The sequence below is a fragment of the Macrosteles quadrilineatus genome, unplaced genomic scaffold (genome assembly GCF_028750875.1).
Source record: "Macrosteles quadrilineatus isolate MER2022 unplaced genomic scaffold, UCM_ALF_1.0 Scaffold_1__1_contigs__length_201487025, whole genome shotgun sequence".
In the NCBI taxonomy this organism is placed as follows: Eukaryota; Metazoa; Arthropoda; class Insecta; order Hemiptera; family Cicadellidae; genus Macrosteles; species Macrosteles quadrilineatus.
The window spans coordinates 3,140,764-3,159,225 of record NW_026542594.1 but is presented as its reverse complement, the minus strand read 5'-3'; the positions used below and the strand labels follow the sequence as shown (position 1 = coordinate 3,159,225).

Below are 18,462 nucleotides of genomic sequence, written 5' to 3'. Positions count from 1 at the left end.
TAGGTCTGGCGCGACTAGGATGAGCTGAGTGCCGAGACAGTTAGCCTACGCCAAACTGCAAAAGGTGCTGTAGCTGGACCGAAACAAACGGTGAGCGGCAGGCTCGATGTCGACTCAAAATTCAGACTGACTATTCTCCAAAGGGTTTGTATTCATTGGTTTTTGTTAACTCAGACTGTAAACACTTATTTAGGATACCTAGGATACAAAATCAATGATAGATTTTAAAGATAATCAAATAACATGTTGAATCCATTGAATGGTTTGTACTGTAAACAAAAAGCTATCACAATAGTTCCAAACCTGTCAATAGGGTAATTTTCTAACATATTTTAGTGAAATTATAATGAGGCAAATGGAAATTAGCTTAGTCTGCAGGTTTGCTGCGGCAGGGATATTTTATTACTGTTTACACAAAAATATATCTAAACAATAATTCTCATAAGTGTAAAAAAAATCATTGATTGTTACAAATATTCTATATTTATAAAAGAGGAAGTTTGTGTATATATATATATATATATTTGAACGTTATGGACTTCGAAACCGCTCGACAGATTGTAATGAAACTTTTAGGCATTATTAAGCATATTCAAGGTTGGTTTGAGTGCAGATCCGTCAAAAGGGCTCCACCCCAGTGGCTCTGGAGTTTCCGGATGGGTACACGGGAGGGACTATGGCTAAAGGTGACGTCATATCTCTAGTGACTAATGTCTTCTTTTGAGGCAACAAGATTACCGTAACGAGACGATGTGTTTCCAGGTGCGTTCGTGGCATAGTTGATAGCGCGCCGGACTGGTGTTCAGGAGGTCTCCGGTTCGAATCCAGCCAGGGACATTATTATGTGTTTTATTACGTTTATCATTGTTTTAGTGTTTATGTGGCACATACTGTACTTTCTCACATTAGCTTGCCAAAAAACTTTCATGGATAAGCGTCAGGACTGTAGCGTATAAAACTGTCACTCCCGTCTAATTTCATCGTCTAACTTTATGGTCAAAGATTTTGCTTAGAATGCAAATACTTCTTAACTGTACATCTCTTGTTAGAATTTGATGCATTTATAATTTTATTTATAAACAGCACTTTTTTTTAATAGTAAACCTTTATTCGATTTTATCTTATATTTTTTTTATATTATCAGCAAGTTTGGTTGGTTAGGTTAGGTTATGACAGTTTAATTTTATACAGTAGAGTCTCGCAAACTCGGCGTAATGTGGACTGGAAGGGTGCCGAGTTTGCGAAATGCCGGGTTATCAGGAACTTGTGTTAAAAATAAGAGCTATACAGTTTTTAAGGTTTTTTACCGCCTTTTTTATTTATATTTATATTACAAGTCAGTATTAAGTCATCAGATATAGTACGACAAATCCTTAGTACCAATTGTGAATAATTTGACTTAAGCTGGCTTGAGTCCATGATTAACTCTACTAACTCTACTACTAGTGACTAAAAAAATCACTAATTTTCTGACTAAGAGCCAGGTGATGGCCGAGTTATCCAGACTGCCGGGTTATCGAGTGCCGAGTTTGCAGGACTCTACTGTAATACTAAATTTTAAAATTAATTTTATAATTAAAAATTATAAGTTAACATTCATTTGATTTTTATCTTATATATTTTTTATATTATCAGTAAGTTTGGTTGGTTAGATCATTAAATCAGCCAGATCAGCCTGATCATTAGATCAGTTTGGTTGGTTATGACAGTTAAATTTTATAATTAAAAATTGTAAAAATTTATTTCATAAAAAAAAAAATTATTTTATAATTGAAAAGTTAATTTTATAACTCAATATTTAGAAAAATAATTTAAATTTTTTCAATGTTAGCCGTAGTCCCTCCTGTGTGCCCCAACGTTGGAGTTTCCCGTGTTATGGAATTACAGAATCTTAACAGCTGTTTCAACTAAACAATTTGATTCTGTGATAATCATTGCATTGAAGATGGTGGATCAAACAGAAGATTAGACATTTTAATATATGACACAAAATCTAAAAGTGGAATTATAATTGATCCAACCATACGGTTTGAAATATAAAAAAACCAACCCTTAGAAGTAGATGAAGAAAAGAGAAAAATGTATATTAAAAAAAAAAATGAATGAAAAGTGAAAATTATTTAAGAAACAAATCTATAGTATTAAAACGAAACAGTGTTTTTTTATTTCACGATTCTGAATCAACCACTCGACGGATTTTCATGATTTTTGTGTTGAAAGAAAGATAATTTTGAGAACTAGGGAATGTCAAAGCCATAATTTTAGTTTAGGGTCCCAGTTTTTTAGAAATTAAGTTTTAATTTTTAAAAAGTCTAGCAGCCGACGTTAAGATTCTAAACTAGCTTTTGGCATAAATTGATTTGCTTAACATAACAGCTGTAAACATTCAGCTTTTGTGTCGCAAATTCAGCATTTGGATAAAAATGTAAAGACATACTTAGGGTTGACTTATTTATACTATGTGTAATGCTAATCATTGATACTAGTCCAGTGCAATTAGCTCCAAAATGGCAAAATTTGGGAAATTAAAAAAAAAAAAGTTGAAACCTGTTGGAAATCATTTATTAAGGTCTCCTGAACCCACAGAAGAAAGTCCCAGAAAATCCCATGGGGACTTTTCCGCCATTTTGAAAAATAAGTCGGCCATGTTGGATTTATGCAAGCGTTTACGGAAATGGGTGTTACTAGTAAACTAATTGACTTAAAAACCTCCTGTTTGCATAAAAATATATTGTAAACTCCAAGCTATATATTAAATATAAAAATACCCCCGCCGCAGCGAACCTGCAGACTAAGCGAATTTCCATTTGCCTGAATTTATTTTAAATTAAATCTATTTAAATAACATTAGGTTTAACGAGTACCTAAGTTTGCTGTTACAGGTAGCCTAATAAAATGTGTTTTTAGTAAAATATTAGTAGATTAATATAAAATAGATCAATTTTCCATGTTTAATCAATATATTTCCATAAACAAGCAAACTACAACATTCTACAATATTCTCCATAAGAATAACATAGGAAATTTTAAATTTGCAGTTTTTTTTAATTTTCTCCATAACCATTAACCGTACAAAAAAACTTTAATATACTAAATTATTTGTTTTTTAATCTCTTTAAAAAGTTCTAGAGAGAAATTGGGACATTTTGAGTTTTGAGGGTCAAAAATGAGGATGATTTAGTAATACCAACATTTCAAAAAGAGTTCCCTGCTAACCCCACCAACAAATCAAGATTTATTGCACTATTAACTGTACACCTCACAAACATGGGATGCCAGGTTTCACAAGCTACATCTAACGCAGACACTCTCATTGTTTCAACAGCTCTGCATATTTCCCCAACAAAGACTTTGGTACTAGTGGGACAAGAAAGAGACCTTCTTGTATCGTTGAATACTCTCACTCGATGCAACGTATTCATGCTCATTCCTGCCAAAGGAAACAAACCTCACCGCATTTTTAATATTAGGAATCTGCAAGAAGGTTAGGTGAGTTACAATATTTTCTTTTCCTGCTACACGCATTCACGCAGGTTGCGATACAACCTATGCCATATTCAGCAAAGGAAAAACCGCGTAGGAGAAACTCCAAAACGATGCAGGACTTCAGGAATCCGTCAGTATAGCCAAAATATATGGTGTTAGTAGAGAAGTAACTAACCTTAACATTGCAAGGCACCGCATGTACATAAGAACGATAGCAAAGCAGGGACTTAGTGCAAATTTCAACCTCGCCTCTATTCCCCCAACCAAAGCAGCAGCCCCCCAATACACCCTGAGGGCTTATCATCAAATTCAGCAGTGGAAAGGTGTTAATCTCCTAGCTACGGACTGGGGCTGGAAGCTTAGTGCTAGTCAGGGTCTAATACCTGTAACACCTCTTCAACGACCTGCTCATCAAAATCTACTAAATCTTATATTCTGCAACTGCAAAGGCAATTGCGAGAAGTATTGTTTGTGCCGAAGAAGCTATATTATTCTCATATGTGCAAAAACTGTGCAGGATTTGGGTGCGGTAATACACTATCAGTTACTGAAGATAAACTTGACGACCTGTTAATCTTAATATTAACTAGTGAATGCTCCTGTCTACTATATCCACAACGTTCAAACAAAACTTTGAAGCTTTAAGGGAAATGTGACAAAAATATGTGACGGCCGGGTCAAGCGTCTGAGCGAAAATGTATCGAATGCTTCTATTGGTTCTTGAGTAGGATGGTGAAAATTTTTAGGTAAACCCTTTTAGTGTATTTGAAAGAACATTTTATTCTCTACAATTTTTATTAAAAGTTTTCCTTATAACAGTAAACCAAAAGGTTACTTGGTGAAAAATGCTAATTATTAGTTACAGTATGTCAAAATAAATAAGTTTTAAATTAGTAAATAAAAGTATAAAAAAATAAAGTAACACATTTTTAGTGAATTTCCCTATAGGCAAAGGCGTAGCCTTGAGTAATTTTTGTTTGATTTTGACAAAATTTAATGTGAAGGTGTAAAGCGGGATAAAATTGAATGATTTCGCGAACCAGTATGATCAGACTATGGGAACAGGGTTTTACGAGGAGGTTTTATAGGATAGAAATTTGTTTTTAAAATTTTTGACCGTCAAAACACCAAATTTCCTTATTTATCTCTAGGACATTTAAATAGCTTACAAAAAACAAACAATTCAGTATCCCAAAATGTTTTTATACAGTTAATGGTTATAAAGAAAATTAAAAAAAACTGCAAATTTAAAATGTCCTATGTTATTCTTATGAAGAATATTTTTAAATGTTGTAGTTTGCTTGTTTATGGAAATATATTGATTAAACATGGAAAATTTATCTATTTTATATTAATCTACTAATATTTTACTAAAAACACATTTTATTAGGCTACCTGTAACAGCAAACTTAGGTACTCGTTAAACCTAATGTTATTTAAATAGATTTAATTTAAAATAAATTCAGGCAAATGGAAATTCGCTTAGTCTGCAGGTTCGCTGCGGCGGGGGTATTTAATTTTTATATTTAATATCTAGCTTGGAGTTTACAAGACATTTTTATGCAAACAGGAGGTTTTTAAGTCAATTAGTTTACTAGTAACATCCATTTCCGTAAACGCTTGCATAAATCCAAGATGGCCGGGCTTATTTTTCAAAATGGCGGAAAAGTCCCCATGGGATTTTCTGGGACTTTCTTCTGTGGGTTCAGGAGACCTTAATAAATGATTTCCAACAGGTTTCAACTTTTTTTTTTTAATTTCCTTACTAAAATGCTATTTGCACTGGACTATACGTTCAATTCTTCTGTAAGAGGATGACAGATTAATCTTATCTTACTAATATTATAAATGTGAAAGTTTGTGTGTTTGTTTGTTTGTTTGTTTGTTTGAAGTTCAATCACGCATAAACTACTGGACGGATTGGGCTGAAATTTGGCATGATGATAGCCCACATTCCCGATTAACATATAGGCATATCTTATCTCAAAAATCCTCTCGGGCTCCGCCCCAGTGGCTCTGTAATTCCCCATGTTAACCTTATTAGTATTCATATTTAAATGGAATTAAAGAATTTAGTCAGCTGTTTCAACTAAAAAGTTGGTTCTATGATATACAAAAGCATTAAAAAGTTATAAGATTTACCAACAGGGTGCAGCACTATATTTTTTTTTGCATTTAAGTAAACAGCTAATGTGAACTACAGCAACAAAACACTCTGATACTCAATGAGAACTGTCAAAGTGGAATGGATGGCACTCACAGTTATGTTCAAGTTTTTAATGTCATGAAAAATTTGTGATTTTTTGTGAATTTGTAATTATTTTTTTTTTTTATTGTTTAGGTGAAGTAGTAGAACACAATGCTATGGTAGATGTGTAATACCATAGTATATCGTAATTCAAAGAAGCAAATTTTATCAAACTTTTTCCTCCCCCATTGCAAACGCAAAGCTTGAGTATAACTGCAATAAGCATTTTTAACTTATAAGCCAACCCCGTACGAAGGACGGGTACTCTGCTAGTTTAATATACATAGTAAAATACTAGGATGTTCAAATTATTTTAAAAAAGCAATCTTTTTAATCTTCGATTTGTTTTAGAGCAATATAATTTGTTTTAACTAACAGCTGGTTAAAATGCCCTATAGAACTATGAGGTTATTTACTCAGATTTTGTCATTGATTATGGGAAATAAGTAAGATTAGTAGACCACCGAGATAAGTAACACCATCGATGTGTACAAGTCGAGGCTCTGTACACGAGTTAAATAAAAAAAGAAATGCAAATTATTTTACCGCTCAACTTTTTTGGAAAGGGTAGGAAAATCACAAGTTTTACATGTTTTAATTCATCTTGGCAGCTTTTTGTTTACAAACAATGTTTTTGAATGCCTGAACTTTGCTTGGATTAGGCCCGGAAATATTGATGTCATAAAGATGGAGATCAAGAATCCTCAGGAATACGATTTTGAATTACCACCACAACCTCAGACGGGTATTATCCAAAGATATACAGATGAATGACATAGATTGAACACAACGTCATCATTGACCTAGGATACTGCAATTAGACTAACCATCCTTTTATGAAATCTAAAAAAGTTGTTTGGTGTGTGTTTAGTTGTGGTTACGTTTGGAGGCGCTGAATATTTTATAGTTTAAATAAATGAATATGGGGAATTACGATGTACATTGATTCAATGAGGGTGGTTCAATTATCAAGGATATTGGAACTGATAACGGAATGGATAATAAACATAGACAATTAATTACGTCACTAGCTTTACCAGTGTTTTTACTTTTTAAATTCCTTCAACATGTGCCCAGTTCTTTTGTTCAAATGAATATTATTTTTGACTCAGCTGTTTTGTTGTTGTGTTTACTTTTCTTTGTTTACACTTATTTATTTAGCAATTGATGCAGTGAAATTGACATAAAGGATGTGTGTGGACGATTCGTTTAGTGATATCAGGACACCAACGTTATAATTATGTGTACTGTGAATTGTATTGGATGTTTTCGTTTTATTTTAGGGAGTTTCTATTCAGACCTACTGGAAATTTGTGTATAGTATAAGTAATTGTATTGTGGTGATATTGATTATGGAAGAGGTAGGTATGTGATGGAAGGTGATATCATTGACTAGGCCTATACACTTCTCAATTGATAATTAATACTCTTTCTACTGTAGGCTGCAATAAAATTTGTCTTTATACGTGTAAACTAGCTGTTCTGAATTATAGGCCTACACCGTTTTAACTGAATACTCCCGTACGTAGGACGGGCTAACACCTCGTATAATATTAATTCTATATCAGTAATTGGCATAATGATTGGTGCAAGAGGGACTATTACAACATTTTTTGACGAATTAAAAAAAAAAATATTATCTTCCATCAAAATTAAAAAATTAAATAGTCATAAAAGTGCTAAAAGGATCATGTACAGTTGGATTTTTTTTAGCTAGAAGCGTTAAGGTGTGGTTGAATATCTTTGAAGATGAACCTATTTGGCTGTAGTGCGATCATCTATTCATATGTGTCAAATTTTGAGGTTAAATCAAAACAAACAAACTGGCATGTTGTCAATGAGGCATTTAAGGGCCGTGTTGTATTACTTTAAGAAAGGAAAGAATGCCCATTTAAGAATAAATGAATTAATTTAGTACATTTCATTGTCTAATTTATTATAAAACATTCAGCATTTAGGCTACTACATGTTATAAACCAAACTCGAATCTTGCTATCTTAACCTATAAATATGAAACTGCCTAGTAGAAAAATAAAAGATCTTTTTGAAAATATATAGTTATATGCTGTTGAATTCTAAAATGTCTGGGTAATTTTTGTCTAAATGTAAAACTTTGAAATCTTTTTTACGAAAACATAATTTTTATGACATTTTCAAAGCCACATAAAATATTAACGACCAATCTTATAAAGATTCTGAGATATACAAATTGTAGGGAATTTATTGTAGTTTTAGAATATTTAAAAATGTTTTACATAATCTTAAAAAAAGGTGCGCAAGCAAATATATGATACTGCGTACCAATTTTTACAACCACAATCAGTGATTAGTTTTTCAAGTATTTCACAACTTTGTAAAATATTATTATAAATTGAATTCAGTATTGTACACATGAACGAGTGGGTAGACGAAAATACACATTTCACTAAACAAAACACTACAAATAACTATTTCACAATATTTTATAATTTACTAAATAATACCAACAACAAAATATGGTTTTTGAACGTTTGTCATTTTATTTACAAAGTAGTAAGGCCATATTTCAATACTTAAAGTCACTCTCACCAATCCAGTGAATACATTAAAATGATTTGAATCTTGATAGGTACCTACTCTCGTTTTTCAGGAGAAGGCCGTGTAAAATGCCTTTTTGGACCGTGACAGACAGAAATTGAGACTTGTTTCGGCTTCTTTAATGTATAAAACGTAAAAATTACCAAAAAATATATAATTCTGAGCAATGTACAGACAAAACTCTAATTTTATTTATAAAGATAAACACAGACTTTTGAGTCGTTTCAACATTAAGGATAGGGTATAGATTCATCTAAATGCAAGCGGTGGTCGACACTGGGCCGGTTAAGAGAGGATTTACTGTAGCCAATTTAGAACTTGTTTTAATACAAATTCATATATTGGGAATTCCCTTAGTTTTCTATTGTATGGCTTTTGTGGCGGGAGATGGACTAAGAAGCCTATTTTTGGGGTAGGCTAGGCTCCTAACCACAGGATCACATCAATGATTGGTAGACTATTAAACACGTTTCTCCAGGACAGAACTCTTATGCTGTCACTCCCGTCTAATTTCATCCTTTGTTCATATTAACACGTTTGCTGCAGCTTTGTGATGGCTGGCCACTGCTGGGAGCGCGGACAATTAATGCCCTGTGTGGATGAGTGCGCAAAAGTTTTTAAATTTAGTTTTATCCAATAGGAGACATATTATAGCACATACTGTGTCCCAATTATTTTGAACGCAGTTTTACAAGAACCCAATAGATAGCAGCACTAGTCAAAACTGCTAGCCAGCCCTCAGTACTGCCAAATGGAGGGAAATAACAGGAGCGAAATACTCAAATACACAAAACCGTGAAAACTGGTTCAAGCACAATTTTGAGGTTAGGTTCCTTTCATAATGCTACAGTATATTCATTATAGTTATTCTATTCCATATCATTAAATTCAACCCTTAGCTCCAAAATAAAATAAATTTGTAACAGTCCCTACCACCAATAAAATAGTCGGATCTGAAAACTTACTTTACCAGATTGAAGTATGAAACTGGCACAATAAGCGGCAAAGCCGTTTCAAGGCAGTGGCTAACCTCACAATGAAACAATAGTTTGTAAACGGAGTATACTTGTCATGCGCCACTGGAAAGCGCTAGCGGTGACAAGATTACTCGCCATGCACAGTGAACATGTTAAGCTTAAAATATAGTGATGTTTTGCTGACATTCATTCAAGGTATACATACAGTATCTAAATGTGATTTTCTAGTTACAAAATATAATCTTAAAAGATTCCTTGGTGCTGGGGGCTTAGGTATCCTAAGGGTGAAAACGTTAATACAATACTCAAGAGGCATTTTGAATTACCGGTATTACTCAGGTATAGGTTTGAGGTACACAATACTTTAAAAAGATAGAGGTAATTGAAGCATATAAATACTTACAGATGAGTTTGGACAATCCACTTGTTGTACAGGCCTACTAACTTTGGTATATAACTTTGGTGGTGGGGTTTGTATAACAACATCATTATTATTACGAGGTATATTTGGGATTGCATTTCCTTTCATTATTTTTCTGGATGCCTCTTCGAATGAGTCATCAGTAAAATGTTTTTCACACACTGCTCTATTCGACAATTCACTCTTTGTTAAATTAGGAAGGAATTGTTCATCACAATAGTGAGTCCACTTGTAGAGTAGATCATTGTTATGGATTGGAAAATTATAAAATTGAACAGAATCGATGGATTTAATACTTTTGCACCCCAGGTAAGAACACACAATTTGTCCTTTGGATAATGCTTTGGAGACATGGTCTCTGCTGGTTTCCTGAAAAAAAAAACTTTAAAATCATTGCTCAAATAATAATAAATGAACAGTATCAACAACCTGACACATACTGTACTTTCTCACATTAGCTTGCCAAAAAACTTTCATGGATAAGCGTCAGGACAGTAGCGTATCCAGGGAAAGGGTCCCAAGAATTTGTATTTGAGGGGGCCCCGATATATTATTTTATATTATTAAGGATGATTTGATTCTTGATATCAATTGTCCATTCTCGATACCACCGATACTTGGACATTGGTATCGGTATCGAGAATCGATCGTCGACCAATACCAGACACTTTTTGCGAAGATTGCACGATCGAAAAATTACCGCTTTTGCCGCAATCGCTCAAGACGACAATGATATTTCCATGACCACAGGAGATGATGATGATGTCTCCACGGCCAAGGGAGATAGTCAGAATTTCGCCGTGATTGAAGAAGATGACGATAATGTCTACAAGACAGCGGGAGATGATCAGAATTCAGCATCGATCACAGGAGACTATGATGATGTTTCCGTTACGACAGGGGATGCTCATTATTTTTCCGTGACCGCAGGAGATAATGCTAATTGTTGCAAATGGACTGTGTCTAGATGATTTTTATATTAATTAATTCATCAATGTTTTTATTTACATTTGCAATTTCTTTTCTGTTTTCTTTTCTTTTTTTCTTTTTTGTTTTCTTTTTTTGTGTTTTCTTTTTTGTTTGTTTCTAATAGTTGGTCTTGTGAATAAAAATTGAAAGAATGTGTTCAACCTCTATGATTAATTAATTATTTTTTAACCATATGTTTTTTATTTACTTTCTTTAATAATATTGTCTTGTATTAATGTCTTGATTAAAAACAGTTTAGTTTCTTTTGATCTTTTAATTTTAATCTAAATAAGAAATAGAACATGGCGCAGTCGAATGAAGAACCCGTATCCCTGAACATTAAGCCTCCTGAAGCCTTTTCCTTCAATCCTCACGACTGGAAGACATGGAAGACTCGCTTTGAGAGGTATTATTCCCTTAGCAATTTAGCTCTACATTCTGGTAAGCATCAGATTGACATGCTTATATACTGTATGGGGGAAAAGGGAGAGGATATACTTAACTCATTCAGGTTAAATGACAATGACAAATCTAATTACAAAGTTGTTCTAAAGAAGTTTGACGATCATTTCCTTCCAAAAAAGAACCTAATTTTTGAACGGGCTAGGTTTCTAAAACTTAAACAGGGTTCCATGCCGATTGAGAACTTCATCACAGACCTTCACAATCATGCAAAAAACTGTGATTGGGGTCAGATTGAAGAGGAGATGATTCTGATGGTTTTGATTATTGGTATGCAGGACGAATCACTAAGTGATCGTCTTCAACTTGAACCCGAATTAAAACTTAACACAGCTATTAACACTATCCGTAGATCTGAAGAACTAACAAGACAGAAACAAACACTAAACTTGGCTGACATAGCATTAATAAACCAAAACACTCAACATTTAAGTAAATCAAACATTTCTCCTGATAAATCAAACAATAATCGATACTTTAAGCCAATTAATGACAATAAAAGCCTGTCCAATGTCGAAAAGAGATGTTTTTGGTGTGGCTCGACAGTTTTACACAAAAGATTCAACTGTCCAGCTAAACAATACAAATGTGGGTTTTGTAAAAAAGTCGGTCATTTCCCAAATGTTTGCAAATCAAACAAAGTCAGTCAAATTGAATATGATGATTCTCCCCTTGAAAACCCCACCGAAAATGTTTGCTCTCAGTACATAGACCCTCAAATTGGCTCTGTTGACAAAACCGTACGTGATGATCCTTGGTCTGTAGTGTTAAATATGAACGACAGTGATGATGTTCTTTTCAAAATTGATACAGGAGCAGACGTAACGATTTTGCCTTCCGACATTAAATTGAACAAGAAAATCAAACTGAATCCCACATCCAAAACATTTAGCGGCGCAAATGGCCAAGCTTTGTCAATTTTGGGAACTGCTACAGTCAAACTATCCCATAATCACAAAACATGTTATGAGACTATATATGTTTCAAAGGGCACTTCCCAACCCCTTCTAGGTAAACCTGCAATAAAAAAATTGCAGTTACTTGCTCGAATCAATGAAATACAGCCATCCTGTAATGACTGGTATAACAGACACCCTAAATTGTTTGAAGGCTTAGGTTCTATTGATGTTAAATACAAAGTAGAACTGAAAAATAACGCCAATCCATTTGCAATCAACACACCTCGTCGGATTCCTCTTCCTCTTTGGGAATCTACTAAAGAAGAGCTTGAAAGAATGGTGTCAATGGGGGTGATTGCTGAGGTACACCATGCCACAGACTGGTGCTCTCCAATGGTTGTTGTACCAAAGAAGGACTCTAACAAAGTTCGCATCTGTGTGGATCTTACTAAATTAAACAGATGCGTCAAACGAAGATACTATCCTATTCAACCCATCGACATAACACTTGCCCAAATCTCAGAAGCAAAATGCTACTCTAAATTGGATGCTAATAATGGATTCTGGCAGATCACATTGGACGAAGAATCCCAAGATTTGACAACGTTCCTGACACCGTTTGGACGCTTTAAATTTCTGAAACTACCCTTTGGAATAACATCTGCACCAGAAGTATTCCAGGAATGCGTGAATCGAACCCTTAAAGGTCAAATGAATGCACTTGCGCACATGGACGATATAATTGTTTGGGGGAAAACTCAACAAGAACATGACTATTTCTTAGAAGAAGTACTTACCAAACTTGAACGTGCAGGCTTCACCTTAAACAGAGACAAATGTTTGTTCTCTCAAACCTCCTTAACCTACTTAGGTCACCATCTATCCGAATCAGGAATCAAAGTCGATGAGACGAAAGTCGAAGCTATAAGAAAAATGGCACCTCCAACAGATATTTTGGGTGTACAAAGGTTACTTGGCATGGTTAACTTTATTGGCAAATACATACCTAACAAAAGTAGATTACTAAAACCCATTACCGACCTTCTAAGTAGAAAAAACGAATGGTGTTGGGGGTTTGAACAACAGAAAGCATTCGATGAACTTAAAGAATTATTGGCATCTCCACCTCAACTAGCATTCTATGACAAGGATAAACCAACTATGATTTCTGATGACTCATCAACACAAGGCTTGGGTGGAGTACTTTTACAACAACAAACAGATGGAAATTGGAAACCTATTTCTTATAATTCACGTACTCTGAGCGAAACTGAACGAAACTACTCTAACATTGAACGAGAAGCTCTATCTCTAACATGGAGCTGTGACAAGTTTAACGACTATATTGTGGGCAAGCACGTCACGTTGGAAACAGATCACAAACCTTTAGTAAGTATTTTGACTACTAAAGAGGTCAATGATATGACACCCCGTCTTCAAAGGCTCAGACTTCGAATGATGAGATATTCCTACAATGTTACATATACTCCTGGCAAACATTTAGCAACTGCTGATTGTCTCTCAAGAAGCCCTGTAGCAACTAATGAGAGTTATGATTTGGATGAGGAAGTTGAACTGGCCATCCACACAGTAACAAGAAACATTGCCTATGTAACTGACATGGTTCTTGATAGAATTGCATCGGCACAGCGGGCTAGCTCAGAACTCAGGGTAATTAAATCTTACTGCTCAACTGAATGGCCTGATAAAACTAAGATTCCCGATAATCTTAAGCCATACTTCACAGTTCGGGATGAAATCTCTTTTTGTGACGGACTATTGCTTAGAGGAGAACGTCTCATAATCCCGACAACTCTTAGACAAGAAATGTTGACAAGAATACATACAGGCCACCTAGGCATAACGAAATGTCGACTTAGAGCCAACAATAGTATGTGGTGGCCAGGAATGTCACTTGACATTGAGAAATTTGTTAATGATTGTCCTAAATGTACTGAACATAGAACACAACATCATGAACCCCTTTTGCCCAGTGAGCTTCCATCTCGTCCTTGGGAAAAGGCAGCGATTGATCTCTTTAAACTTGAAGGAACATGGTTCGTAGTAATCACTGACTGTTTTTCACGTTATTTTGAAATAGCTACATTAAAAAACCTGTCAACTGCTGAAATAATCGAAAAATGTAAATCTGTATTTTGCCGTCACGGTATACCAATTGAGCTACGATCTGATTGTGGTACACAGTTTGCTACCAGATACACTGGTCCAGGGCCGGACTTACGACTTCAGGGGCCCTGGGCAAATTTTCCAATGGGGCCCTAGGATTTCAGTTCGGGGGGGGGGTGTCCTCCAGTGGGATTAGGGGTCCTCCCCCGGGAAAATTTTCTAAATTTAGGCTTCAAATAGAGCAATTTAAGGCCAAATAAGCAATAAGTTCTATATAAAAAAAAATTCTTAAAATATAACTATTTTAACATATTTTTATATACAGCATATTTTAATTTTATACACAAAAATAAAAATGTATTGCTTTATAGTACCAGTGACGGCATATTTGGTATGGTATCATGGTAGGCTACCATAATTGAGCGGAGCGAGCGAAGCGAGCGTAGCTCTTTGGGATCAACTTCAATGCAACAAATAGAGAAACATCACTCAATAACGGCTGAACGCATTTCAGCCAAACTTAACAAAATTACTTAGACTAATAGTGAGATGGTTTTTAAACAAACAAATTTCAATTAGATAATGCTAATGCAATTTAAAACGAACTTAAAATTTCCAAATTTTAACATTAGGCTTATGGGACAAAAGTAGCCATATGACAGTTTTTTGTTTACAAAAAAAATGTAAACAAGAGTACCATTACGGTATTTCTGAACTTTCTAGACTTTTCTTTTAAACGTTTTTAAACCATTCCTATGATTTTAATAACCAAAAAAATGCCGTTAAAACATTTTTTTAATGCGCTAAATTCCCTGAAAATCGAGAAAATATACGGAACTACTTTCTCAATGCGCGGAGCATAAACAAGGAGCGGAGGGATACGGACCAGTGACTACTTTCTTTGGAACCTATTTGTGTTGCCAGCTGATTAAAAACAGCCAATGTTAGAAATCAGGATTTAATAAGCGATATATAGAACCACATCGAAATCGATATTTAATCCGATAATACATCACAGGTCTTATTATGTTGAATTACATCGACGGTGCAGTAAGTTATTACACTTATTAATGAAACGCAGATTGAACACTGATCTAATCTAGGCATGTGGGGAAGGTAGCAAAGAAAGCTGAGTTTAACCGATTGCAGGGGTTGAAATGAAGACCAATGTTTATGTTGCACAGTTGAATTTAAATGTCAAATTTCCCCTCCTGTTGTAATACTTTAATACTCGTTTTTTTAATAGTTACTGTTTTTTTTATACTTTAATATAGCCTACTTTAACCGATTGTAAGGGTGAAAAATGAAGTCCAATGTTTTTGTTGTAGGCTACAGTTGAATTTGAATGTTAAATTTCCTTTCTCTTTTTTATACTTTAATGCCCTTTTTGGATTTTAATACCAGATTCCAACTACTGTAATATTTTCCTGGTCAAAACTACCATAATGCACTTTTGGAAGAGGTATCTGAATAACAAGATGTAGTAAAAACAAACTGAATTATTATAATTTTAATCAATAAAACCAGCATTAGTACATCTATTGACTTTTTTACATTTAGTTACTTATACAAATATCAAATCAAGTTTGTTCCGCTCAACTGGCTTTCACCTCTCTGAAAGCAACCCTAGTATATTTGGATAAGAAGTATTGATATATTTTTGTTTATTACGTATTTAAATTATCGATTATTGCCGTCGATTTGTATGGTTTTTCAATATTACTACAATATAGGTGTGATTATTTATTTTCATAATGGTTTTGGTACCTATGGCATTCTCGTTTTTATAATATGTTAAAGTCCTAGCATGAAAAGTACCATTGGGGACTTTCAAGTTTGAGTTTTTTTATTGAGGAGCAAAATCTTGCAATGTCTAATAAACACTCACAAGCTAAGTATTTATATGAGTAACTGAAAGATGTTTAAATGGATCCAATATCGATTAATACAACACAAACATAGCATTGAATACAACATTACTCACTTCAGCTTTGTTTTTGTACTGTTAGTTTGCAGAATTACAATAAAATAACACAAAAGTAAGACAATTTCAACCAACTTGACATGACCACTAACTAGTCTCAAAGGACAAACTATGGGAGTAAAGTGATTTAAATTGTTTTGGATAGGCGATAAGGCATTTTATGTGTGTGAATGCGCGTGCGTGAGAGACAGGACTAGACTAGACAGGATCCCTTATCAGCTCATTATCATTTATTGTTGCAGCTGCTTCTGCTTATTCGCTTATTTACGATTTCATACGACAACGCTCGCCCAATCCCAATAAATGTATTTTTTTGTTAACATCAGACGACTCTAGTTGTTTTAAAGTGTCTATATAGATTTAAAAAATCTTACTGGTGCTACAGTATATGATTTTGACTCCAAAGACTAAATTGGAGATCAAAATTTGGACGCATAACTTAATTAATTACTATTGTACAAAACCTTTCAATTGCACGGATAATATACTTCTACCCCTTAAAATCCTGATTGGTATATACTTGGAGTATATACTTGGAGTATTGGTATATACGTTCGGGCGAGCGGCTTCATTGAAACTGAAACTTGTCCGTCACAGCCTAGCACATATGCTCAGCTCATGTAAACCAGGCCTAAGCGTGGGACCCAGTGCAGCTCTGAGAAAAAGTCCCTTAGGGTCAAGAATCTCATTCCTAGTAATGCCTTAAAATGCACCTAACAATAACCTTAAACATAGGATAGCGAAAATAAAAATAAAGCTGTTACAAAAGAAGGCCATTTGTTAAGTGTCTGATCAATTTTCGAAGTTAATGATAAAAACTAATGTACAAAGGGGGCCCCTGTCGGGGCCCCCCTTGGCCCGGGGGCCCCGGGCGTTCGCCCCCTTCGCCCATAGGTAAGTCCGGCCCTGCACTGGTCTTGAAAACTCTGAATTCAAAAAGTTTGCTCAAAGCTATAACTTTAAACTTGTGACGAGCAGTCCAAGCTACCACCAAAGTAACGGTGCAGCTGAAGCTGCAGTCAAAATAGCGAAGAGTGTGCTAAAGAAAAACAAAGACGACCCATATTTGGCCCTCCTAACCTACCGCAATACACCTCTATCCACAAGTGGATACAGTCCTGCTCAGCTAATATACAACAGATCACTGCGAGATAATCTGCCTGTTTTACCTAAAAAACTTGAAATCAAACCCGATCTCTCCCAACTACAGGAAAAAGAAGATACTTACAGAGCATCTTACAAGAGAAACTACGATAGGCGCTACGCTACAAAAGAACTTCCATCGCTGCCTGTAGGTAAAAAAGTATGGATCCAAGACCTAAAAAGAGAGGGGATTATTATCAGCTTAGGACAAGAGCCAAGGTCATACTGGGTTAAGACAGGAAACACTACGTTGAGAAGGAATCGACACCACCTTTTGCCTTACAAAGGTAATACAACCAAACCGAACAATCCTATTCCTTTATCCATTAAAGATACAATGCCAGATACTCTGCCATTTACTACTGTTACTCAAACCAACTCGTCCCTATCAAATACTACTGAAAAAGCAACTACTACTCCATCTAGAACACCCCAAGATTACAGTAAATCTTTTTCACGATCAACAATTCCCAATCAAGAAGCTGCAATTAAAAAATCATCAAGAGGCAGAATTATAAGACCAACCAAACGATTTCCTGAATAAACTTTGAGAAAAAAAAAAAAAACTCAAAGGGAAAGATGTTCAACCTCTATGATTATTTAATTATTTTTTAACCATATGTTTTTTATTTACTTTCTTTAATAATATTGTCTTGTATTAATGTCTTGATTAAAAACAGTTTAGTTTCTTTTGATCTTTTAATTTTAATCTAAATAAGAAATAGAACAGAATGTATTGTTCTATGTTTTTTGAGTTTTATTTAAAGACCATCCCTTTTAGAAGAGTCAGTCTCGTGTTTTAACATTTGGCGACGTGTTTATGAAAACATCTGATTGAATGAATTAACCCTAGATCCGCTGACCATTTTTGTCCAAAACGCTATGGGTTTTAGGGCATTTTTGCGTTATATTTAGTTACATATAATTTATAAGTTAGTTATTACCAAAAACACCAACATATTATATATCATTTTATTCTGTATAGATCAAGGAACATTTTAATGACAAACATGATGGACTTACCATATTCTGGAGTATCAGGAGCCTCGTCAAATTTGAAAATATATTGTCGAAAAAAAACATTTTCCATCTTAGGTGACATATATTGCACTTCAAGACTGACATTAGGGACTTCATATTACATATAAAAGAAGCACAATTTTATGCTG

The 18,462-nt window shown here is 34.5% G+C and overlaps 1 protein-coding gene across 2 annotated transcripts in view; it reads right to left on the bottom strand.

Annotated features, from left to right (window-relative positions):
• The window catches only part of LOC129005078 (uncharacterized), a 60,513-nt gene extending 50,443 nt beyond the window's left edge, over positions 1 to 10,070 (bottom strand). For both annotated transcript variants that reach the window (XM_054433873.1, XM_054433878.1), the window contains exon 1: positions 9,692 to 10,070. In XM_054433873.1, coding sequence (XP_054289848.1) covers positions 9,692 to 9,817 — 126 coding nt within the window. In that variant the 5' untranslated portion in view covers positions 9,818 to 10,070. The remainder of the gene's footprint in view (positions 1 to 9,691) is intronic.
• Between the last annotated feature and the right edge of the window lie 8,392 nt (positions 10,071 to 18,462).